Source organism: Macaca mulatta, chromosome 14, assembly GCF_049350105.2.
Source record: "Macaca mulatta isolate MMU2019108-1 chromosome 14, T2T-MMU8v2.0, whole genome shotgun sequence".
Taxonomy (NCBI): Eukaryota; Metazoa; Chordata; class Mammalia; order Primates; family Cercopithecidae; genus Macaca; species Macaca mulatta.
The window spans coordinates 33,961,601-33,986,974 of record NC_133419.1 but is presented as its reverse complement, the minus strand read 5'-3'; the positions used below and the strand labels follow the sequence as shown (position 1 = coordinate 33,986,974).

General features: G+C 36.2%; 1 protein-coding gene and 1 pseudogene across 1 annotated transcript in view; both read right to left on the bottom strand.

The window, feature by feature from the left end:
- Positions 1-753: 753 nt before the first annotated feature.
- Positions 754-25,374, bottom strand: part of LOC144329415 (doublecortin domain-containing protein 1-like) — a 68,003-nt gene continuing 43,382 nt past the window's right edge. Inside the window, exons 7-8 of the mRNA XM_077963125.1 lie at positions 3,639-3,732; positions 754-1,202 (exon numbers count right to left, since the gene is read on the bottom strand). Of these exons, the coding sequence (XP_077819251.1) occupies positions 1,192-1,202; positions 3,639-3,732 (105 nt within the window). The 3' untranslated portion in view covers positions 754-1,191. The remainder of the gene's footprint in view (positions 1,203-3,638; positions 3,733-25,374) is intronic.
- LOC696481 (cytochrome c, somatic-like) lies at positions 18,384-19,019 on the bottom strand (annotated as a pseudogene).

The window sequence follows — 25,374 nt, the reverse complement described above, 5'->3', positions numbered from 1 at the left end:
CAATAAAAATTTCTTTATTAAAATCTTCTGTGGTAGAGGTTGAATTGAGTAATGACTTCTTCCATGTGGCCAGCCTCACATAAATTAAACTCTGTCTTTACTGGAGGAAAAAAAAAAAAAAAGCCAGGATGGTGGATCATGCCTGTAATACCAGCACTTTGGGAGGCCAAGGCAGGAGGATTGCTTGAACCCAGAAGTTCAAGACCAGCCTGAGCAACAGAGGGAGAGTCCATCTCTACAAATTTGTTTTTAAAAAGTAGGCACAGTGGCCTGCACCTGTAATCCCAGCTACTGGGGAGGCTGAGGTGGGAGGATTGCTTGAGCTTGGGAGTTCAAGGCTGCAGTGAGCTGTGGTTGCACCACTGCACTCCAGCCTAGGCAACAGAGCAAGACACAGTCTCAGGAAAAAAAAATTGTCTATGGTTTAGAATAAAATCTAAAAACAAGCAATTTGCCAATCCTGTTTGTCTTTTCCAAGGTTTACTTGACAAAGTAAAAGTAGTTTAACATTATATCAAATGTGCTTATTTATCACAGCATAGAAGGAAAACTTGAAAGTATATCTAATTCCAAAAAAGAAGCAATAAGTAGGAGAAAACTTTTATTTTGTGTATCTGTTGCTTTTAGTCCTTGGTACAATTACAGTTCTAATCTGTGCTTATAAATAAAAAGCAATTGCTATGATCTTAACGTTAGACATTATTAAAAGATTTTTTCTGATCTGATACAAAGCAAGAAAAAAAAGAGATATACATCAAATCAAGAGTATCAGCATTTATTTGTTTAAATTAAAAGACAACTTTCACATAAAACTTGACCTTTCCCAAGTTGAAGTCCAGAAGACCATCAAACACAAAAGTTTAGGGACCTCAATCATTTGATGCACAACATCATAGAAACAAAGAAAACAGAAGTTCAAAAACCTAATGTTAAGTGACTAGGGCGCTACAGACTGGAAGTTCCTCCAACAGGATTAGCTTCTTTAAATATTTTAAGTCCAGTGAACTTGTAATGCTTCCACATGTTAGTGGTTGCACAGGCTAATTTCACCTGGCATAAGCTTTTACAAGGATGCAAAAACAGAGGGCAAGGCATGCATTAAAATGTGATAATAGCACACTTCTGGGATATGTGAAGAATGAGGCATGAATCTGAATGCCTCTGGCACCCATGAAGTATCACATCTCAGAGTCAGTGCTTTTCTGTTTTGATAAGTAATGCTGCTATACCATATTTGGGAGGAGAAAAATAAACTTTCTAAATATAAATCTCATCTTAATGAAGATTCCTTAGTTTCAATTCTAGCATTTTATTCACATCTGATGTTTTAATTCCAGGTGAACTGGAAATAATTCAAGTCTAGATAGGGTATTAAGAAAATATGTTGTTTATTTTTATTAATGCTAGTTTAAGAGTAATTTCAAAATATTCTTGATCATAAAGAAAATCTTAGCAAGGGGAATGGAGGAGGAGACAAAAATGCAAGAAACAAACAAATCAGCTTTAATAATGACACTCTTATTAACCCCAAAGAACAAAAGGAAGGATTCTTTGTGTTACATGTTTTGCAGATAAATAACCTTACCTAATCCTTCTAGATAACGGGTAGGTATCTACAGGAGATTTGAAATCTTCAGATAAAAACATGTAATAAAATGAAAAATAGTTATGATATCTAATAAAAACATTTTTTAAAAGCCCAGGAAAAACAAATTTACTTTCTGAATACACACATATGTAATCCTTGGCCAAAAAATTTGACTTAGAAACAATAAGTATGAAAATATCATAGTTATCATTCAGTAAGTATTAATGAAGGATGATAAATTAAGGAAACAGTCTGCTTTTATATAGTACAAGTGAGAAAATGGGAAACAAATGGAAGTATCTGCTGTAGCCACATCCCAAAATCACTTCCGTTGTTTGAATCACTACCCTCGCAGTTAAAGGCATGTTATTTAATATCCTGCCCTCACCAAGCATGGAGTTAAAGTTTGAATGAAATTATAGGACCATTTCAATAACACGTTTAAACTCATGAATGTGAAATTTAAACTCACAAATGAGGCTAGCAAAACAAAACAGTACCTTTAGAGATATTAGATGGATATCTAATCTCTTTGGACAAAGACAATGAAATTACTTTAAAGTACAATTCATAACTTTTTTTTCTTGACTGAAGATGAGTTACTTTTAATAGTATAACAGTGGAACCAACTAAAGGTCCAAGAGTAGACAGTTTAATTCATTCATGCCACATTTATGAGTGTCAGCTATGTCCCAGGCACTGTGCTTATTACTAGTATTACAACAAAGCTAGTGTCTGTTTTTGCCCTCTTTTACGTTACATTGTGGTAGAAACAGATCATGTGGGAGAGTGACATAAGACTCATTCAAAAATCCAAGTACTATTTATTGAGTGCCTGTTCTCAGAAGTCTGTAGTCTGGTAGGAAGCGTGCATATACACAAAAAAGTAACAAAGCAATACAATAATTACATCCTGTATGGAAAGTACTAGGAAAACAAATGGAGTTCTGACATAGATGAGACACTAAAGTGGAAAGAGAGAGGGAGGCAGAAAGAGAGAGAGAGAACAGAGTACAATGGTTAAAAGCGCTGCTACTGGAGCCAGCCTGCCAAGGTTTGCGTCCCAACTCCACCACTTGCTAGTTGTGTGATGTTGAGCAAATTACCTAAGTTCTCTGTACCTCAGTTATTGCAATAAATAGGAATTATAGTTTCTCTGAGAGCTAAAAGAGTTAATATTTGTGATGAGCTTAGAATAGTGCCTGGTCCAGAATAAGTACTACATAGTAGTAGAGTTGGTAATGCAAGAACCTAGTGAGTGAACTTCTCTACTGTCAAATTAATTTCTAATCCGTCAATTCTGTGACAAGGGATATATACTTTGATGTGCTAGAGCCAACTTGTACCAGTCTGCAAAAGCCAATTGTTCTCATCTCTTCTCCAAATACTTTATTCAGTGAGTTAAAACCCTTCCCTCTGAACTCTGCATTCAGTGGTAGCTTGAAATTGGTCATGGTACGAGCACCTACACCATGAAGTTGCTAAATGCTGCAAATCGAGGCCTTTTTTTTTTTTTCCAGAGTCAGTTGATAACATTTACCAGCATACTGCTGATATACACGCTTAGTAGAGAGTAATGGGTTATTGGAGTTCTTCCTAGTGGTTCCAAACTGAACTACAGTTAGTTTGGTACATTTGTTACATTTCATAACTTTTGAAAAAGCTCTAGAAGTTGACCAAAACAGTTTTAAAACCTCTGTGATCATACAGTAATGCAATTTCTTATTTTTGTCTTTGGAAAGCTGTATCCTATATAAATTGGCCGTTACATTCTAACATTATAAAAATGTATTAATTACTTTTATTTAATTATGGTTTACTAAGGTTAAAATACCTGTCAATTTTTTAAAAACTCCAAACTTGTTTTGAAATAAAAAATTCCTAAAATCTTAATGTCCTTTCACGATTTCCCTTTGTATAAGAATATTTATCCATGTTATAATTAAACATGTTTTATTATATGTTTTTCTTTTAAATGTTCAAAGTAAAAACAAAATATAAATGTCTTTCAAAATATTATCAAATGGTTTACAAAATCTCTGCCACTTACCTTTTGAAATATCTTCAATTTTTCTGCCATACAAATCATAAAAATATCTGGCTGGTAAATTTAGATTCATTCTCATTGTACAAGTATCTAAAACCTGTGCAAGAAAAAATTATAAATAATTTAGTAAACTCTGGTTAAACTGAATATACATTTAAACTCCTTTCTATACTACACAGTTATTAAAAATTATATTGTAAAATAAAATTTAATGATTTATAAAATGTTCTAATATATGAAATTTAAAGGCAGTTAAAATTGTTACATCCTAATTGTACTTGTGTGTGTGTGTAAAAAACACACAAGTATCAGTAAAAAAGAAAGAAGATGCAACAAATATTAAATACTGGTTATCTATTATTTAATAAATGGTAGACCTTTAGAACTCTGAGGGATGTTTGTCTTATTCTTGCAACTTTCTGTATGTTCCATTTATTTCACAATGAGAGGATATTACCTTTTAAATTAGATTTTAAGTACCTACTTTCCTTAGCTTTTAAGTGTTTTCCAAGTGTCCTAAAATAAATTATAAAAATAGTCTGATCACAGTTCACCTTGATAACTTATGTTGTTTGGGTACTAAAAACTGAACTGAATAAATCACATTTCAGGTTTTCCATGAATATGAGTCTCAAGGACTTTACCTTTAATGGTTTCTAATATGCACTCTTTTAAAATATTATAATATCATGACCTGTTCTTGTTATTTTACATGTAGCCCTTTGAACCCAATGCGGCAATCATCTTTCCAACTTCAAGGAAGACTTAAACATGCTTCAGCTGGAAAGAAAGTTCTACTCACAAGATGAGGAAAATCAAGGGAACAGAAGGGGTTTGAGGAGTGTCAGGTAACCTGAGGCAGGTTGTTATTAGGTTTTCAGTAGTAAGTTCCAAAACATGAAATTCACCATATTCATCTAAAAATACAAAATATTTTCCAAATTGAAATTGAAAGGGCTCTGCCATCCATTTTTTACTATTCCCAGCTATAATATTACTTTCCCATAACCAAGAACTACTACTGAAGGACAATGTGAATTATATTAATATGATTATAGTAAACAAAACATCTTTCAACTGCTCAAACCATCTTTCAGCTGCTGATACTACCTGCCTCTTTTTGCTCACTTCTGTCCCTACTTTATTATTGGAGCCCATAATTTAGTCCTAGCTTAACCATTCATTAGCTTTGTGACAATGTACGTATTTCAATAGCTTAGTGTTTATATAAAGGCAAAGTTGAACTTTCCTTTCAGCCTATAGAACAGCCTTCAAACATTGTGATTGATTTGGTTTATACAGTTGCTCTATCAAAAGACAGGTTGAATATTAAAGGTAAATATTTAACTGACTAATCAATTTGACAAATTGGTCTTTCTTAGGCTCTATGTACCAGAGGTTCTCAGCCTTTATTCTACTCTACTACTATACATAACTAATCATGTCCCCATGGACCACATGCTCCCGTGGCCATTCACAGCATTGCATGTTTCTTGTACACTAGCTGCAATTCAGAGCATTGAGCAATTCAGAGCAATGTATTGCTGCTGTTTTTCTCACAATCAAGAATGCATACCTGCTCGTAATTAGGAATAATGTTACAGGTTTTTTTTTTTGTTTTTTGTTTTTTGTTTTTTTTTTTTTGAGATGGAGTTTCACTCTGGTCGCCCAGGTTTGAGTGCAGTGGTGCAATCTCAGCTCATCGCAACCTCCACTTCCCAGGTTCAAGTGATTCTCCTGCCTCAGCCTCCCCAGTAGCTGGGATTACAGGCATGCACCACCCTGCCCAGCTAATTTTTTGCATTTTTAGTAGAGACAGGGTTTCTCCATGTTGATCAGGCTGGTCTCGAACTTCTGACCTCAGGTGATCCACATGCCTCAACCTCCCAAATTGCTGGGATTAGAGGCATGAGCCACCACCCCCAGGTAGGAATATTCTTGAGCTTTCTAATTTATGAGGAAAAGATCATTCACAACATCAATGCTTTACCTGGTTAAATAACGAAGTGCTTGCAGAGAATGTAACAACCTAGTGGTTCTCTAAATAACCCCGGTTATTCTTCCTGCCTTCTTTTTTACTCTTGTGGGTCAGTTTCTTCAGTAACTACTGCCCACAAGTTCATCCAGGACCCCTATCCCATGGACTTCAGTCTTTACCAAAGATGCTGGGAAAGCAATGTTCAAAATATAAGAAAGAAGTATCAGGAAAAGAAACTAGAGTGTTCTTTTGGCTTGAAACAAAAAGAGGAGTGGAACATATTGACTGACACTGGCACGGGATCCATGCTTGTTTTTATTTTAATACTCTAATTAACACAGTTGGTGTCTGACTGGCAAAATTCTCCTGTCACTGGAGTGAAAGTGAAAATGGATCACTTTCACCATCACTCTCAGTGACAGAAATACTCAAGGGAGATAATTCAGCACAAATTGCTCCTTAGCCAATCATGTCTGAATACTATTAAGGATCTACAGTAGGTCTTATAGACCCTAAGCAAGACATAATCTCCTCTTTACAACCCCACATTACTTATCTTTCCAGTCCTCATATTCAGTTTTCGATTTCTTAATATTATGAAGCTTAATATTATGAAGTGATTACTGTATTTAAAAGTATAATGATGTCCTTTGGTACAATTTATATTTCCTAGTTATGAGTGAAGGTTCAAATATCTAAGTATCCTTTAAAGTTACAATTTACCAATTAAACTAAGTAAAACTATAATCTACTTGAAGGTAGTCCCATTTACTTCGAGCAAAATTTCAATAATTTTTAAAAATTATTTTAAATATTGCTGCCTTTGAGTCTTAAAAAAATCAGTCCCTCCTTTCCTCCCCCTGTAGGAGTTCACAGTGTCTGTTGTTGCCATCTTTATGTCCATGAGTACCCAATGTTTAGATCCCACTTATAAGTGAGAACATGTGGTATCTGGTTTTCTGTTCCTGCATTAATTTGCTTAGGACAATGGGCATCCAGCTGCATCCATGTTGCTGCAAAGGATATACTTTCATTCTTTTTTATGGCTGCATAGTATTCCATGGTGCATATGTACCACATTTTCTTTATACAATCCACTTTTGATGGGCACCTAGGTTGATTCCATATCTTTGCTATTCAGAACAGTGCTGTGATGAACATACGAGTGCATGTGTCATTTTGGCAGAATGATTTTTCTTTTGAATATATATAATCAGTAATGGGATTGCTGGGTCAAATGATAATTCTGAGTTCTTTGGGAAAACTCCATATTGCTTTCCACAGTAGCTGAACTAATTTACATTCCCACCAACAGTGTATAAGCATTCCTTTTCTCCACAGCCTTGCCAGCATCTGTTGTTTTTTTGACTTTTCATAATAGACATTCTGACTGGTTACAACATTTTCTAACTCAAAGACTCCCCTTTTCATTGAGCTAAAACATCAGTAAAAATGTGTGTGCAAACCAAACCTTTGTGCAAGTTTTAAGAGTTAAACGAATTTTAAAACTGGCATTAGAAAATCAAATACTAAAATTTAATAATGCATGAGCAACACTGTCATTCCTTCCTACTTGAAGAATGAAAAATCTTTGCAGTGTTTAAGCAATGCCAGCCTTCAGTAATTACTTTCTCAGAGTAAATTATCAGTGGTATGAATTAGTATCACTATAAGTTTCTGTCAAAAGCCCTGAAATGAAGCTTCTACTTGTAAGGTCATTCTTATGATTTACAATTGAAAAGTACATTATGGTGTCATCTTGCTCTAATATTAAGGTTAATTAAAATAGCATTTCCACTACTGTACCTGTTAAGCTTGTTAAAATATTACTTTTACAAATTCACATTTTGTTAATTCCTTTTTTTTTTTTTTTGAGACAGAGTCTTGCTCTGTCACCCAGGCTGGAGTGCAGTGGCATGATCGCAGCTCATTGCATCCTCAACTTCCCAGGCTCAGGCAATCCTACCACTTCAGCCTTCCAAGCACCTGGGACAACAGATGTACCACAAGACACTCAGCTAATTTTTTAATTTTTGTAGAAATGGGGCCTAGCTATGTTGCCCAGTCTGGTCTCAAGCGCCCTGGTCTCAAGTGATCCTCCTGCCTCAGCCTCCCTAAATGCTGGGATTACAGGCATGAACCACTGCACCTGGCCTGTTAATTACATACAGCTTAAGTTTTAGAAACTCTTCTGATACTAAAATTTTAAATCATCATGCTGTAAAACCAGAATCTTTTTGAAAAGTACCTGGGAAGAAATATTCCACAATCTTTTCAGTTTAATCTACTTGTTTACAGATCTGGGAGTCAACTCCATCTCCAGACATATCTGGTACAGAGTTTGCAGTTCCTGGAATGGCCAGAACCTCTGGGTTGCCACTACCTCAGTTCACATGAGAGAGTATACTTAGGCCAACATCACCGCAGGTCATGTGAACCAGGTTGATAAGCCAATTAGACCCCAAAAATGTTAGTTCTTCTCAAAGACAGAGAACCTTGAAACATTTTAATACGGTTTTATGAGTTAACACCTGGAAGCATAAGCCCCAACTTACACTTCCCCAACACACTCTCCTCAAAAGATTCTCTACTGCAGGAGTTAGCAAACTACAGTCCAAAGGCCAATTCCAGTCCATAGCTTGTTTCTGTGTGGCCTATAGGCTAAGAATGGCTTGTACATTTTTAATTCCTAAAAAATAAATCAAAAGATGAATCATATTTTGTGATAGATTTAAATATGAAATTCAAATTTAAGTACTGTACATAAAGTTTTCTTGTAAAACAGCCACACTTGATCATTTACATATTTTCTATGGCTGCTTTCATGCTATCACAGCAAGGCTGAGAGAGTTGCTACAGAGACCTTATGGCTTGCAAAACCAAAATTATTTTCTGTTTGCCTTTTATGGAAAAAGTTTTGCATCAACATTCACATGAAGCTCTGTATTTTCCTGTTCTGTATAAATTAGCCTGAACTCCTTTATTCATTTCTAAAGCTCTTCCATTGTGTACTCGGAAAACATGTCCTCTGATCAACAAATTTGACTAGCCCCACAACCTCTTTTAAAAGAAACTAGGCTTTCCCCTGAGGTCACTAACTTCTTCAAGGCCCTCTCAAGTGGTAAGATTTTATTCTCTCCTATCACACAATCTCAAGTTTGAAAAGTGGTGTTACAACGCTATTTCAAAATAATTTCTCCCCAACTCTCTTATTCAACAAAAACAAACAAGCACTGCCCCCAACACCCAGGATCTTGATGTTCAAGCATATCATATTCTCTAACTCTAGTCATTCTTCCTCATTCTTGGATAACTTTTACCACACATAGCTTGCAAAATCCTGACTCCGAGCGACCTTCACTTTCCTCTCTGTGTGCACACTGAGAGGCCTGGTGCTGCTGGAGAAAGTCACACAACTGAACATGTCAACATTACTATCATTCACGATCACCAACTTCCATGGTCCCTCAGTACTGCCCAGTCTCTTCTATTTCATTTCTTTGGTCAAATTTCTCTCCCACTTTCCACAGAGTATTTCCAACAATCTCTAATCTGCTTATCTCCACTTAGCCTTTCCTTCGTTAATTGCCTCTTCATTTTCAGCAGATGACATGATCTCCTATGTCAGAGAGAAATTTGAAGGCTCATCTTACTGCTATCAAAGCTACACACCTATTTATTTCTATAGTCATCCACTCTTTTTCCTTCTAGTTATATTACAAGAGTTCCTGCTCCTATCTAAGGTCAATATTCCACTTATGCTTTCAATTATGTATGCTCTCAACTTTTAAAGCAGTTTACATTATCCATCATTTCTTCTCTCTCATGTATATTCATCTACTGCTTCTCAACTAGACTGTTACCACTGATATTGAAACATAAGTATTTTCTATCTTGAAAATTAAATCCCCCCATACCTAACTGATATCTCCCTCTAGCTACTCCTCAACTTTACAGTTAAATGTCTTAGATTTGTCCATGCTCTCTGTTTCTTTTCCTTTCTTCCCATTCATTCTCAGCCTGTTCCAGTTTGGCTTTTTTACCATCACTTTACTGAAATAATTCTCACAATGATTACCAATTACTACTATATTGACAAATCCAAAGGACAAATTAAAAATCTTGTTTTGAGCATTGTATTAGTTCATTATCACACTGTTGATAAAGACATACCCAAGACTGGGCAATTTACAAAAGAAAGAGGTTTAGTGGACTTACAGTTCCACATGGCTGGGGAGGCCTCACAATAACGGTGGAAGGCAAGGGGGAGCGAGTCACATCTTACATGGATGGCGCAGGCAGAGAGAGAGCTTCTGCAGGGAAACCTCTCCTTATAAAACCATCAGACCTGAGGCCAGATACAGTGGTTCATGCCTGTAATCCCAGCACTTTGGGAGGCCAAGGTGGGCAGATTATGAGGTCAGGAGTTCAAGACCAGCCTGGCCAACATGGTTGATTCCCCGTCTCTACTAAAAATACAAAAATTGGCTGGGTGTGGTGGCAGGCACCTGTAATCCCAGCTCCTCAGGATGTGAGGCAGGAGAATCACTTGAATCCAGCAGGCAGAGGCTGCAGTGAGCCAAGATCGTGCCATTGCACTCCAGCCTGGGTGACAGGGTGAGACCCCGTCTCAAAAAAACAAAACCATCAGACCTGATAAGACGTTTTCACTATCACAAGAACAGCACGGGAAAGACCCACCCCCATGACTCAACTACCTCCCACCAGGTCCCTCCCACAACCTATGGAAATTCAACATGAGATTTGGGTGGGGACACAGCCAAACCATATCATTTCACCTCTCAAATCTCATGCACCCTTCCCAAATCTCATGGCCCCTCCCAAATCTCATGTCCTCATATTTTGAAACCAATCATGCCTTCCCAACAGTCCCCCAAAGTCTTAACTCATTTAGCATCAATTCAAAAGTCCACAGTCCAAAGTTTTGTCTGAGACAAAGAAAGTCCCTTCCATCCAGTAAATTAAAATAAAAAGCAAGTTAATTACTTTCTAAATAAACTAGAGGTACAGGCATTGCATAAATACAGCTGTTCCAAATGGGAGAAATTGGCCAAAACAAAGGGGCTACAGGCCCCATGCAAGTCCAAAATCCAACAGGGTGGTCAAATCTTAAAGCTCCAAAATGATCTGCTTTGACTCCATGTCTCACATACAAGTCACGCTGATGCAAGAAGTGGGTTCCCATGGTCTTGAGCAGTTCCACTCCTGTGGCTTTGCAGGCACAGCCTCCCTCTGGCTGCTTTCATGGGCTGGTGTTGAATGTCTGAAGCACTTCCAGATGCACAGTGCAAGTTGTCAGTGGATCTACCATTCTGGGGTCTAGAAGATGGTGGCTCTCTTCTCACAGCTCCATTAGGCAGTGCCCCAGTAGGAACTCTGTGTAGGGACTCACAAGCTGCCAAGGCTTGGGGCTTGCACCCTCTCAAGCCATGGCCTAAACTTTCAGCCACAGCTGGAGCAGCTGGGATGCAGGACACCAAGTCCCTAGGCTGCAATGCAGTATGGGACCCTGGGCCTGGTCCTTGAAACCATTTTTTCCTCCTAGGCCTCCAGGCTTGTGATAGGAGCATTGCTGTGAAGACCTCTGACATGCCCCAGAGACATTTTCCCCATTGTCTTGGGGATTAACCTTCAGCTCCTCATTATTTATACAAACTTCTGCAATCGGCTTAAACTTCAGAAAATGGGATTTTATTTTCTATTGAATTGTTAGGCTGCAAATTTTCCAAACTTTTGTGCTCTGCTTCCTTTATACAACAGAAGGCCTTTAACGGTACCCAAGTCACATCTTGAATGCTTTGCAGCTTAGACATTTCTTCCACCAGATACCCTAAATCATCTCTCTCAATTTCAAAGTTCTACAAATCTCTAGGGCAGGGGCAAAATGCCACAAGTATCTTTGCTAAAATATAGCAAGTCACCTTTGCTCCAGTTTCCAACAAGTTCCTCATCTCTATTTGAGACCACCTCAGCCTGGACTTCATTATCCATATCACTATGAGCATTTTGGTCAAAGCCATTCAACAAGTCTCTAGGGAGCTCCAAACTTTCCCACTTTGTCCTATCTTCTTTTGAGCTCTCCAAACTGCTCCAACCCCTAACTGTTACTCAGCTCAAAAGTCACTTCCACATTTTTGGCTATCTACAGCAGCACCCCACTCTTGGTACCAATTTACTGTATTAGTCCATTTTCATGCTGCTGATAAAGACATACCCAATACTGGGCAATTTATAAAAGAAGGAGGTTTAGTGGACTTACAGTTCCACATGGCTAGGGAGGCCTGACACTCATGGTAGAAGGCAAATTGAAGCAAGTCATGTCTTACATGGATGGCAGCAGGCAGAGAAAGAGCTTGTGCAGGGAAACTCCTCCTTATAAAACCATCAGATTGCATGAGACTAACTATCATGAGAACAGCATGTGAAAGACCCACCCTCATGTCTCAATTGCCTCCCACCAGGGTCCCTCCCACAACATGTCAGAATTAAAGATGAGATTTGGGTGGTAACACAACCAAACCATATCCAGCATGAACAAATCCTGAGATACAAGAATCCACTATTTTTTTCTCCTGCTTTCTTGTCTTCTTCATGGGATCATGCATATTCATTCACTTGGGTTTATCAAGGTAAGTCCTAGCCTTCTTTCTGCCTCTCTCTTAAGGCAAACTAAATGGTACCCCAACATTTCATCTTCCATTTACATACTGACAACTCCCAAATTGATATGTTTGTTTTATTGATTAATTCAAAATATTTTTGACTACTACTATCTTCCAAGTGCCTGGATATTGCAGTGAGCAAAAACACCCAGGTTCTTGTTCTCATGGAGCTTTGAGTCTAGTGGTGGACAAAGACATTTATAAAATGATCATATCATTAAATGTGGAGTAGGTGGCATAAGGAAGGATTCTGAGAAGAGATAAACTGGATTTATCTGGAAACAAGTGGAGGATATTGAGAGTGGGGAACTATTTCAGAGAACACAGCATATGAAAAGGCTCCATAGCAGAGCAAGCAGGATGTATTCCAGGAATCAAAAAGTCACCATATGAAGGGGGAGAGCAGCCTCATAGGAAAGGAAAGAAGCCTTCCTTATGCCACCTACTCCACATTTAATGATATGATCATTTCACAAATGCCTTTTTTTTTTTTTTTTGAGACAGAGTCTCACTCTGTCAGCCAGGCTGGAGTGCAATGGTACAGTCTCTGCTCACTGAAACATCTGCCTCCCGGGTTCAAGTGATTTTCCCACCTCAGTCTCCTGAGTAGCTGGGACTACAGGTGCCTGTTGCAATGCCAGGCTAATTTTTGTATTTTTAGTAGAGACAGGGTTGCACTATGTTTGCCAGGGTGGTCTGGAACTCCTGACCTCCCGATCCGCCTGCTTAAGCCTCCCAAATTGCTGAGATAACAGGTGTGAGCCACCACACCTGGATTTATTTTACAAATCTCTTTGTCCACCACTAGACTAAAAGTTCCATGAGAACAAGGCCATGGCTTGTTTTGCTCACCACCATATCCAGGTACCTGGCAGACATTAGTAGTCAAAAAATATTTTGAATTAATGAATAAAAGAGTTAATATATATTATTCCTAATTTAAACTCATTTTAGTATAAATATCTTTTGATCAAGATTCTGATAAGCTAGCAAAAAATTGTCTGCTTTTATGAAATTATGCTATAAAGTATGCATAATTCCAGAAGAATTTTTTTTTTCAAATAACCAATTCTTTTTAGTACCAGAGCACTAACTTTTTGCAAGTCCTAGGAAATAAAATAAGAAAACTTCTTCACGTGTATAGTAATACTGTTGGCTGCCTATCCAATATCCATTCTCCACCCTCATCCTTACTATACTGATTTTTCTCCCTCTTGACTCAAGGAAGACTACAATTATATTTTTGTTGTTGTTGTTTTGTTTTTTTTGTTTTTTTGAGATGGAGTTTCGTTCTTGTTGCCTAGGCTGGAGGGCAATGGCTTGATCTCGGCTCACTGCAACCTCCGCCTCCCGGGTTCAAGTGATTCTCCTGCCTCAGCCTCCCCAGTAGCTGAGATTACAGGTGTGCACCACTATGCCCGGCTAATGTTGTGTTTTTAGTAGAGACAGGGTTTCTCCATGTTGGTCAGGCTGGTCTTGAACTCCTGACCTCAGGTGATCCGCCCGCCTCGGCCTCCCAAAGAGCCACTGCGCCCAGCCTACAATTATCTTGATGTGTCTAAATTACCTATTGTAGTCTCATGCCCCTTGTCAGTGAATGGTTTGAGACAGACACATAACCCAGTTCTGGTCAATGAGACATAAGCAGGAGCTTCTGGGAAAGGCTTAATCTTTCATAGAGAAGAGATGGTCCTTTTGTGCCTCTGCACATAGTTATACCTGGCTGTGCAACCATCTTGTTACCAACATATGAAAGAGCACAAACTCCAGAAAACTGTAGAGATCACAGCTGGAATTCTGTCATACTATGCTTGGTGCTGCCCTACCTCTGGTTTTCTTGCTTCATTTTTGCTTAAGTCTGTTTCAATCAGGAATCTGTTATTTGCAGTTAAAGTTATCCTGACAGAAAAATACATTTTTTGTCCCATGTTCCTCAAATGATGAAAATCTATTCAGCTAATTCAGTGAGTATTTGTATACCAAATAGATTACAACAGTATTCACTATATAAACCTAAAAAGCAAACCATTTAATTAAAAATCTAGGGAATAATTTTAGATGAAATTTATCAAGCTGAAAATTATGAAAATGAATGGATAATTGTGAAACTAATCATTTGGATTACTAAAAATACTTCACCTTTGGCAATTAATTGTACTTGCTCAGTAGAAGAGAACTATCATTTATTATGATTATTTTGAGAAAGGGAATCTGTTTTTACAGAATTTTTTTTTTTCTTATTGAAAGGCTGTCAAATAGTTTATGAATTTTCAAAGAATTAAAATGTAATCAAATGCCATGGCATAAGTCTCTGCTCAGGCCAACATTTTACAAAAATGACTTATAATCAAAATTATTACCATTATGTTAACCAGAAAATGCCAGAAGATTGGGCTAAATTTGTACCCATCTTATTAAGTACCTTAAAAGTACTTTCCTGAATAAATTCTAGAGCTTAATATGCTGCCCTATTATTTGTCTTATTCTCATAAAGGTAAGTGAAAGAATGCACACCAAATCTAGTTATTTGCTCTCACTAGTAATGAACATAAATATGATTTGAAAAGGCAACTATTTCTCGTGAATTTGTGTCCTGTGGTGTTTTCGTATTTTATTTTTAGAATGTGAATGAGAAGTAGATGACCAGAGGGAATTTTCTTAAGAATAATTAAATGATCCAGATTACAATTCTAGTCATATTATTATTTTTGTTTGTTTTTAAAATCCACTCTATTGATTTATAATTTGCATGAAATAAACTGTACCTATTTTAAGTAGGTGCAGTTGATGCAGATAGAACAATGTATACCCATGTGTAACTACCACAGTGAATACACAGAATATTCCCACTACCTTCCAAAATTCCTCATGTTCTTTTCCAATTGCAACCCAATACTCCTCGCCCGAAATCACCAATAATCTGGTTTTTTTCACTAGAGAATAGTTCATCTGTTTTACAATTTCATGGCATGTAATATTTCATACCTGGTTTCATTCATTTACCACAATGCTCATTTCTTTTTACTGTTGAAAAATAGTCCTTGACATAAATATATCATAATCTTTTATCCATTCACAGGTATATGGACTTTTGTACTGTCTGTAGTTTGGCTAATTGCAAATAAAACAACTATGAACATTCACTTAGAAGTCTTTGTGTTGACATATGTTATTTACCTTGGTATATATCTAAAAATGAGATTGCTAGATTGTAATTAAGTATAAGTTTAACTTTATATGAAACTATCAAACTATTTTGCCAAGTGGCTGTATCATTTTGCATTCTTATCAGCTAAATATAAGATTTGCCATTTCTCCACATTTTCACCGACACTTGGTATTGTCAGTCTTTTAAATATTAGTCATTCTAATGTGTGTATAGTGGTAACTCATCATGGATTTAATTTGCATTTCCTTGATGATTAATAATATTGAGCATATTTTCATGTGCTAATGGTTGATTTCTATGTCTTTGTTCATATTTTTTTGTGTCCTAAGAAATATTTGCCTACCCAAGGTTGCAAAGATTTTCTCCCATGTTTTCTCTGAGAATTAGTATAGTTTTACTCTTTATAATAAGATCTGCGATCAATTTAAATCAATTTTCATGAATGGTTGTGAGGTAAGTTCTTATCACACAGAAATATCCAATTGTTTCAGCAATAGTTATCAAAAACATTGTCTCTTCCGCCATTGAATTACTCTATCAAGAATGATTTACCCATGTATGTGTGGGTCTACTTCTGAACTCTCCATTTTGTTTCTTTGCTTTCTATGTGTATTCTTAGAAAGCACATAAGAATCCCAAAATTCTTTTGATTACTTTAGCTTTATAATAGATGTTGAAAACAGGTAGTGTAAATGGAATACTATTCTGCCTTTAAAAAGGAGAAACTCTTGTCATTTGCAACAACATGGATAAACTTGGAGGGCATTATGTTAAGTGAAATAAGCCAGGCACAGAAACACAAATACCACATGATTTCACTTATATGTGAAAACTAAAAAAGTCAAACTCATAGAAGCAGAGAGTAGAATGGTGATTACAGGAGGCTGCAGTGGGAGTGGGAGGACTAGGAAGATGTTGGCTATAAAGTGCACAAAATTTCAGTCAGACAGGAGGTATAAGTTCAAGACAATGATTGTTTATAATGGTGACTATAGTTAATAACAGTATATTATATACTTGAAAACTGCTAAGAAAGTAGATTTTTATGACCAAAAAAAATAAGTATCTAAAGTAATTCAACTGTTAATCAGCTTGGTTTATCCATTCCACAATGTAGGCATATTTCAAATCATCCTGTAGTATACCATAAATATATACAATTTTTATTTGTCAATTTAAAAAATAAATAACAATAATAATACTAAAATACAACTTTTTAAAAGAAATCAGGTAGTATAAATCCTCCAAATTTATTCTTGTTTAAAACTGATTTGGCTATCTAATTCCTTTGCATTTCTGGAATTTCCACATATATTTTAGAAATATCTTGTCAATTTATGCCCCTTTCCTCAAAGAGAAGGCCAGCTGAATTTTGATGAGTATTATGTTGACTATATAGATCAATTTGCAAGAAATTGGCATCATTATAATTTTGAAGTTTCCAGTCCATGAACATGATATATCTCTTGGGCCTTCTTTCATTTCTCTCAGCAATTAATTGTTGTTTTCACTGTATAAGTCTTGCACATATTGTGTTAAATGAATAGTTAAGTATTTCATGTGTTTGAGTGTTGTGGTATTTTATTTTTAAATTTCATTTTCTTTTTTTGTGTGTATATCTCTTCTAGTTTAATCCTTTTAAGTTGGCAAAAGCACCATTCCCAATCACAAATACACAGCAGTTCTACAGTTTTATGTTTCTGAATGGCTGTTTAAAGACAATCCTAAATTATTACTTAGTTTGACTTAGAATGTAAAGAATTCAAGAGTGAAGTTTATAAGACACATGCCCACGTATGTTTATTGCTGCACTATTCCCAATAGCAAAGACTTGAAGCCAACCCAAATGCTCATCAATGATAGACTGGATAAAGAAAATGTGACACACATACACCATGGAATACTATGCAGCCATAAAAAAGGATGAGTTCATGTCCTTTGCAGGGGCATGGATGAAACTATAATTCTCAGAAAACTAACACAAGAACAGAAAACCAAACACCACATGTTCTCACTCATAGGTGGGAGCTGAACAATGAGAACACATGGACACAGGAAGAGGAATATCACACACCAAGGCCTGTCAGGGGGTTGGGGGCTCGGGGAGGGATAAGATCAGGAGAAATACCTAATGTAGATGACGGGTTGATGGGTGCAGCAAACCACCATGGCAGGTGTACACCTATGTAACAAACCTGAACGTTCTGCACGTGTATCCTAGAACTTAAAGTATAATAAATTTAAAAATAATAATAATAATAAAAGATTTGCTACTATTTTAAAAGCATGTGACCTTATAGATCATCTATAAAATGTGAGAAGTGTTAAATAACCTTTGATATTACACATAAACCACACTAAAATTCCTTTCAGTAAGTAAAAGGAACCATTTTGAATACAGGGAATTCTAATTAGATGGGCATAGTTAGGGCCAAAAGTATAAAGTAGATATTGCTACCTTATTTATCTTCAACCCTTGCCTTTAAGAGGCAAATGAACACAAAACACAGGTGAATCTTGCTTGGTTCTGAGACAGTGAAGGAATTTCCCCAGTGTTTAAATATATTCACATAACCCAGTATGTAAATTTAAATATAAAACCAATCTCCAGTAAGTTTTAAGATGGCACTCGTCATCTTTGTGAAAAGTTGAATGTTACTAACGAAGTCTAATCATAGCTTTAGAAGGGGTACACAGTGATAGCATTTACTGAATTGGAATTACTATTAAAATTCAAAAACTGAACATATTCATTTAACCAGAAGCTAGTCTTAGTTTTAAATCAGGACTGCCCAACAAAATATTCTGTCAGTCGTTCATGATCTGAATTCTGGTGTATGAGATCTATTAAAGTATGGTACACATAAAAAAGTCATGAAATATTTCTGTTTTGTAATAAATAAGGCAGTGGCAAATTATTACTCATTAGTAGCTTTTTTAAGACAAGCTGACAAGTCTGCCCTTTCTGCCTTCTTCTTAGTGCTAGCAAAGATCATTTTTATTCCAGGGATGTACTTTTGGGACTCTCCAAATACTCCATCAGGGTATCCTCTCTCCCCAGGTGATATCTTTGTTTTTTTTTTTTTTTTTTTTTTTTAGACGCAGTCTCGCTCTGCCACCCAGGCTGGAGTGCAGTGGCCGGATCTCAGCCCACTGCAAGCTCCGCCTCCCGGGTTCACGCCATTCTCCTGCCTCAGCCTCCCAAGTAGCTGGGACTACAGGCGCCCGCCACCTCGCCCGGCTAGTTTTTTGTATTTTTTAGTAGAGACGGGGTTTCACCGTGTTAGCCAGGATGGTCTTGATCTCCTGACCTCGTGATCCGCCCGTCTCGGCCTCCCAAAGTGCTGGGATTACAGGCTTGAGCCACCGCGCCCGGCCGATATCTTTGTTCTTATTGACATCTGTGTAAGTGAATACAGTGGCCTGACGTGTTTTCTGCCCGAAGAGACCATGGAGATTAGGCCCCGGTCTTGTGCTTGCCTCCCTTTTCCACAGTGTGGCATTGGGCACACTTCTGAACAAAAACTCTTCTTGCCTTTCTGAACATCACCCATATTTCTCTTTTTCGTCACTGGTGCAATGAAGGTTCCCGCTCTGAAGCCAGATGTCCCACTCTCCTTAAATTTCATTTTCTAATGGCCACTAGTATATACAATTTCATTGACCTTGTATCCTGCAAACTTGCTGAATGTATTCCTTAGTTCTAGCTTTTATATAGATACTTTAAGGTATTTCATGTTCTTATCACATTGTCTATAAATAAAATAGTTTTTACTTCTTCCTTTTAAATCTATACACTTTTTACTACTTTTTTCTTGCCTTATCACAGGGTAGGGCCTCTGATAGCATGGTAAGCTGAAATGAAAAGAGAGGACATCTTTGCCTTGATCCTGATCTTAGGGAAAAACGGTTCAGTCTTTCATCATTAAGTATGCAGTTAAATCAGTGTTTAGTACACATTCTTGACCAGATTGAAGAAATTCCCTTCTATTTCAAGTTTGCTATGAAAATTTTTTTTAATAAGTGAATATTAAATTTTGTCAAATTCCTCTCTGATACCTACTGAAATGAGCATATGACTTTTTCCATATTCTCTTAAGGTGGTCACCTACACTATCTGTTGTTAAACCAACTGATATGGTTTGGCTGTGTGTCCCCACCCATATCTTATCTTGAATTGTACTCCCGTAATTCCTACGTTTTGTGGGAGCGAGCCAGTGGGAGATAACTGAATCATGGGGGAGGTTTCACCCATACTGTTCTCGCGTTTGTGAATAAGTCTCACAAGATCTGATGGTTTGATAAGGGGAAACTGTTTCATTTCGCTTTCATTCTCTCTCTTGCCCCCACCATGTGAGACGTGCCTTTTCCCTGCCACTATGATTATGAGGCTTCCTCAGCCATGTGGAACTATAAGTCCAATAAACCTCTTTCTTTTGTAAATTGCCCAGTCTCAGGTATGTCTTTATCAGCAGCATGAAAATGGACTAACACACCAACTTTGCATTCCTGGGATAAAACTCACTTGATCATGATGTATTGTTGGATTTGATTTGTTAACACTTTATGAAGTAATTTTGCATCTATGGTTAGGAGGATAGTGGTATGAATTTTCTTTTCTAGTAATGTCTTTATAATGCTAGTCTCATCATGTGAGAGGGGAAGTTTTCCTGTTTTCTCTATTTTCTAAAAGGTTTGTGTACAACTGATATTATTTTCTCATGAAAGGTTGATAAAATTCACCAGTGAGATCATTTGGTCTTGGAATTTTGTTTTTTGAAAAGTTTTTAATTATAAATTTGATTTATTTAATACATACAGAGATTTTGAGATATAAATTTTCTTCTGTCTCAGTTTTGGTAATTTAGGTTGTATTAGAGTTCTATATCTAGAAGGACAAGACAAATAGGATAGGTGTATATATGAAAGGGAATTTAATGTCTATTAAAGATAATATATATATAATCTATTAAAGAAAGATAACATACATAATATTAAATATAGTCTATTAAGATAAATGTATTAAAGGGAGTTTTATGTCTACATTAAACAACTCTCCACAGCTGGAGAGTGAGTGACCTGATATATTTGGTTATTTATTTCTAATTTAATTCTTTTGTAGTCAGGAAACATTCTTAACATAATTTTAATCCTCTTAAATGTACTGGGAATGGCTCAATAAGCAGCAAAGGGTCTATAAAAGTGAATGTACCATGTATATTTAAGATAATTTCTTTGTGCATACCCAAATTTGTTTCTGGTATCATTTTCTTCCAGTGAAAAATATCCTTTAATATTTCTCATAGTATAGGTCTTCTAGATACAAGTGCTTCATATTCTGTTTGCCTGAGAATGCTTTTATTTGAAAGATTTTTTAAAGGTATTTTTACTGTAACACAAAATAAGATGACCAGTTTTTCTTTCAGCACTTTAAACATATTATTTCTCTCCACACTTTAAAGGTATCTGCTATCTTCTGTCTTGCATAATTTCTGAAGAGAAGTCAGTTTTTATTCTTACGTATGTATCCCTGTAATTAATGTGTTTCCTCCCCTCTGGTTGCTTTTAAGCTTTCCTATTTATCATTGTTTACAGCAATGTGATTTATGTCCTTAATCTGGTTATCTTTCTAGTAGAGGTGCATTGAGCTTCTTAGATATGTGGGTTGTTTTCCATGAACTCAGGAAAAATTCTGACCATTATTACTTCAAATATTCACATTCTTCTCAGTCTTTCTAGGGCTCCAATTATACCTCTATTAGACTCATTGATATCCCACAAGTTACCGACACTCAGTCCTTGTCTTCGGTCCTTTCCTTTTGCTTCTCTGCACTGCAGTTTGGATAGCTTTATTGCCCTGTCTTGAAGTTCATTGATCTTTTCTTCTCTAATATCTAACCTGCTGTTAAACCCAGGTTTTTTTGTTTTTTGTTTTTTGTTTTTTTTCAGTTAAGATATTGTATTTTTTAGAACTAGAAGTTCCACTGGTTCTATTTTAAGTTTCCAGTTCTCTTTGCATTATATTCATGTTTTCTTTAAATACATGAACATATTTATAATCACTGTTTAAATGTCTTTTTTGGTTAACTCTATTTTGGGGTCTGTTTCTATTGATCAACTTTTCTTGTGGATATAAATTACCTTTACTGGAATCTTCATCAATTTGTCTAACAAGTTCAACAAGACCTCTCCTCTCCAACTGGTCAAAAGGCAAATGTCTCCTGACCCTGCACATATTCCCATACTTGTTTCCCTTTTACATCCTAATTAGTTGTTCTTTTCCTGGCAGTTGTTTGTGTCAGGCCTTGTGGAGTTCACCCTATGCATAAGCAACTTAATAGTCAGCCAAAGACATGAGGGGATGCTTACACAAAATTTGAGAACTATTCTACAAAGAGTTCCCTCTTATGGTATTGCTCTGCAAATTTCAGCCACCTAGAACTTTGATGTCTTTCTCTTCAGTTTATGGGAACCACTGTGCTTTTCTTAGATTCTCTCTTCTCTCTCTCTCTCTCACTCTTTCCCACCCTCCCTCCCTCTCTCTCTACTACGATCCATAAATTCCTCCAGGTACAAAGACATAGTGAACTTTAGGACTCACTTCAACTTTTCCCCTTCTCTTAGGCATTATAGCTGATGCTTCCTGTTGTTTAATACCTAAAAATAGTTGTCATATATTTTTTCCAGTTTTTCAGTTGTTTAGAATGCAATGGCTAGTCTGATACTAATTACTCCAACTGGAAACAGATGTCTTACGTTTTTATTTTTGATGGTTATGTTAAATCATTTTTAAGACACGACACAGTAGGAATTAAAATTTAAGAAAAAGTAATATTAAGGGAAGTTTTGAATAATAAAGAATATTGCTCTTAAAATCAGAAAATGGGTTATAGTACCAGCTATTTTACTTGATCCACTTTGGATATAGTAGTTAGCTTGTCTAAGTTTCAGTTTTTTGAGTAGCTTGACTAGATTACTTCATAAAATCCTGTGATTCTAATGTCCAGAAACTCAATAAAATTCATCAAAGATTCTTTAATGATAAGGTATGCATGGACACGAATCTAATAAACACTTTAATGTAACCATTATTGTTACATATTCTTAAAAATTAAATACGTTAAAATATAAAATGTGCATACAAAAACTATAAAATAATTTTAATAAAAAACACAAAAATACTGCACTCCAGCCTGGGCAACACAGTGAGACTCCGCCTCAAAAAAAAAAAAAAACACACAGAAATACATTTTACCTTTCAAATTGAATGTCATGTTTATGTCTTTTTTTGGTTTCTTTTTTAGATGGAGTATTGCTCTGTCACCCAGGCTGGAGTGCAGTGAAGTGATCTTGGCTCACTACAGCCTCTGCCTCTCAGGTTCAAACGATTCTCCTGCCTCAGCCTCCCAAATAGCTGGGATTACAGGCGCCCGCCACCATACCCAGCTAATTTTTGTATTTTTAGTAGAGACAGGGTTTCACTATGTTGGCCAGGCTGGTCTCGAACTCCTGACCTTAGGTGATCCGTCCACCTTGGCCTACCACGGTGCTGGGATTATAGGCGTAAGCCACCGTGCCTGGCCATGTTTATGTCTCAACTGCCCCTAAATAATATTAAGGACTTTCCTTAACTACCATCAGTAAAGTAAATGAATCTTTAGACTGAAAATTCTCATTTGTTTTTATTTCTATTAAATACATTCTTTCTCTTTTTGCTTTTTTAAGAATTTCATTTAAGAAAAAAATCTGACTATAAATAATGACATAATATTCCAAAATAACTCAATTGTATAATCCTAGAAATTCACATTAAATAATGAAAAGGCAACTGGCTATTCATAGCCTCTTGAGAATAAACCATATTATCAAATTCCGTATTTTTAAAACTCTTCTTTTGTTTTTTTAATCAGATTTAATCTCTGGTTTAAAAAACTAGCCTAAGTTTTAAATAACAATAATAAGTAGTATCAATGGACTTTTCCTCATATTTCATAAAAAGCTCTTTAAAGAAGTCCCAACATACTAATTATGCATGACCTCCTCTGTCGGAATCCATGTTGAGCATCCTTAATCAAATTTTGCTACCCCAGGTGCTCCGTTTTGAATCTCTGAAGATACTCTCTAAATTATTTTACCCACACTATTGGGAAAATCTCTGCTGCCATAGTTACTAATTTCTGTGTGAACATTCCACAATCATATCATTATATTGTGTTATTTCAATTGAATTGGGCCTCTTAAGCTTGAAATTTTTCTTACTTTTTTGTTTAAGCTTATTATGTTTTTTTAATTAATAAATGGTAAACATCATAGAAATACATATTTCTCCTGGCTTAAAGGCATCTAATAAGGTCTATTGCTTATTTATACCTTGAAATTCATATAGCAGTAATTCTCGCAATACTTATATGTTTTTTCAGTAATAACAGGAAAAAGTAATTACAATGAAATATGTTTACATATAAATATGAAGGGAGTATTTTTTCCTAAGCCAGACTTGCTACACGTAACCACTCTTTTTCTGCCCGCTTGTAGATGTTTTCTATTTCCTGATTTCTGAACTCCCTGCACTCATTCTAATCTGACAACTAGTTATCTAATTTCCCCCAACCTCTTTTATTCTGTCTCGCAAGTTTTTTTTTCTCTTAAATTATATGAGAAGTACAGGAGAACAAGCAAAAAGGAAGTCTGTGAAGATTTCCATCAATTAGTAAGTTTGAAATTTTAGAACACTGGAATAAGAATTCTCAAACTTTAGAGTGGCTAGGAATCATTTGGAGACATTTGTTGAAATTCAGATTACTAGGGCCCACACTCAAGAATTGCTAACTCAATAGGCGTGGTAGGGCCTAGGAGTCTGAACCTTTAACAGAAAAACCAGACAATTCTGATGAAAGTGTTCTGTGGACCACACTTTGAAAAAACTGTGGGCCTTTTGCCTGCAGTAAGTATATGACGCCTCCAGGTAACAGAGGAAAAGTATTCTGTTCTCATTGAAGTAAGCTAACACTATGTTTGCCAAATTACGCTGCATAAACCCCAAGAAACTGGGAAAACAATTGGGATAGGAAGAAAATATTAGAATTATTCATTTTTATCTATAAAAATCAATAATTATTAATCAATTATTATCAATATTAAAAGATTGACACTTAACATTTATTTTCCAAAAAAGAGAACCAGAAAGGTGGGAAGATAATTAAGTGGTAAATGATTTAGCAGACCAGAAAAGTCAAAACTTAAACTAGTAAAAGTACATTTTATTTGTATTGCAGAACCCCAAAAAGGCTTATAAATTTGAGGCATTAGGTACCTCTAAAAGTTGGGCTAAAAACAGATTGACTATACAGAAAACAGATAAACCTCCAGAACCCTTCCCACATCAACCAGGTAGGCAACTATACTTTTGCTATCAGAAGAGAAGACACGAGATTTGTTCTCTGGAGAGACTAAACCTCTTACTGAAAAGAGGAGAATTAAATGAAAGTCTACATATTGAAAGTGAAACTCTTAACCCCCTTCTCCACTTGGCTAGTACATTGCTCAAATTAGCAGACTTTATTTGCTGAAATTGATTAACTCCAGAGAAAAGATACTGATAATTAGGAACCCAACCCCAATGAAAAATCCTAGTCAAAACATTCTCCAATGAAATCCATCTGTCAATAACACAAACCTATGCTCATAGCTTTTCAACCAACTTTTTGGTTCTTCAATTTTAAATACTGATGGAGGAGTAACTCATATTTAAAGTAAGTCTGTAGTCTGTAACATTAAAGACCAAAACCAAATAAAAGCAATGCCTCCAACCCCCCTCCAACTCCCCCCCCCAAAAAAACAGACGGTAAAGGAGAAGCAAAAAATTCACTGGGTTGGGAGGTAAAGATAAGCAAATCTCCCAGATAAGAA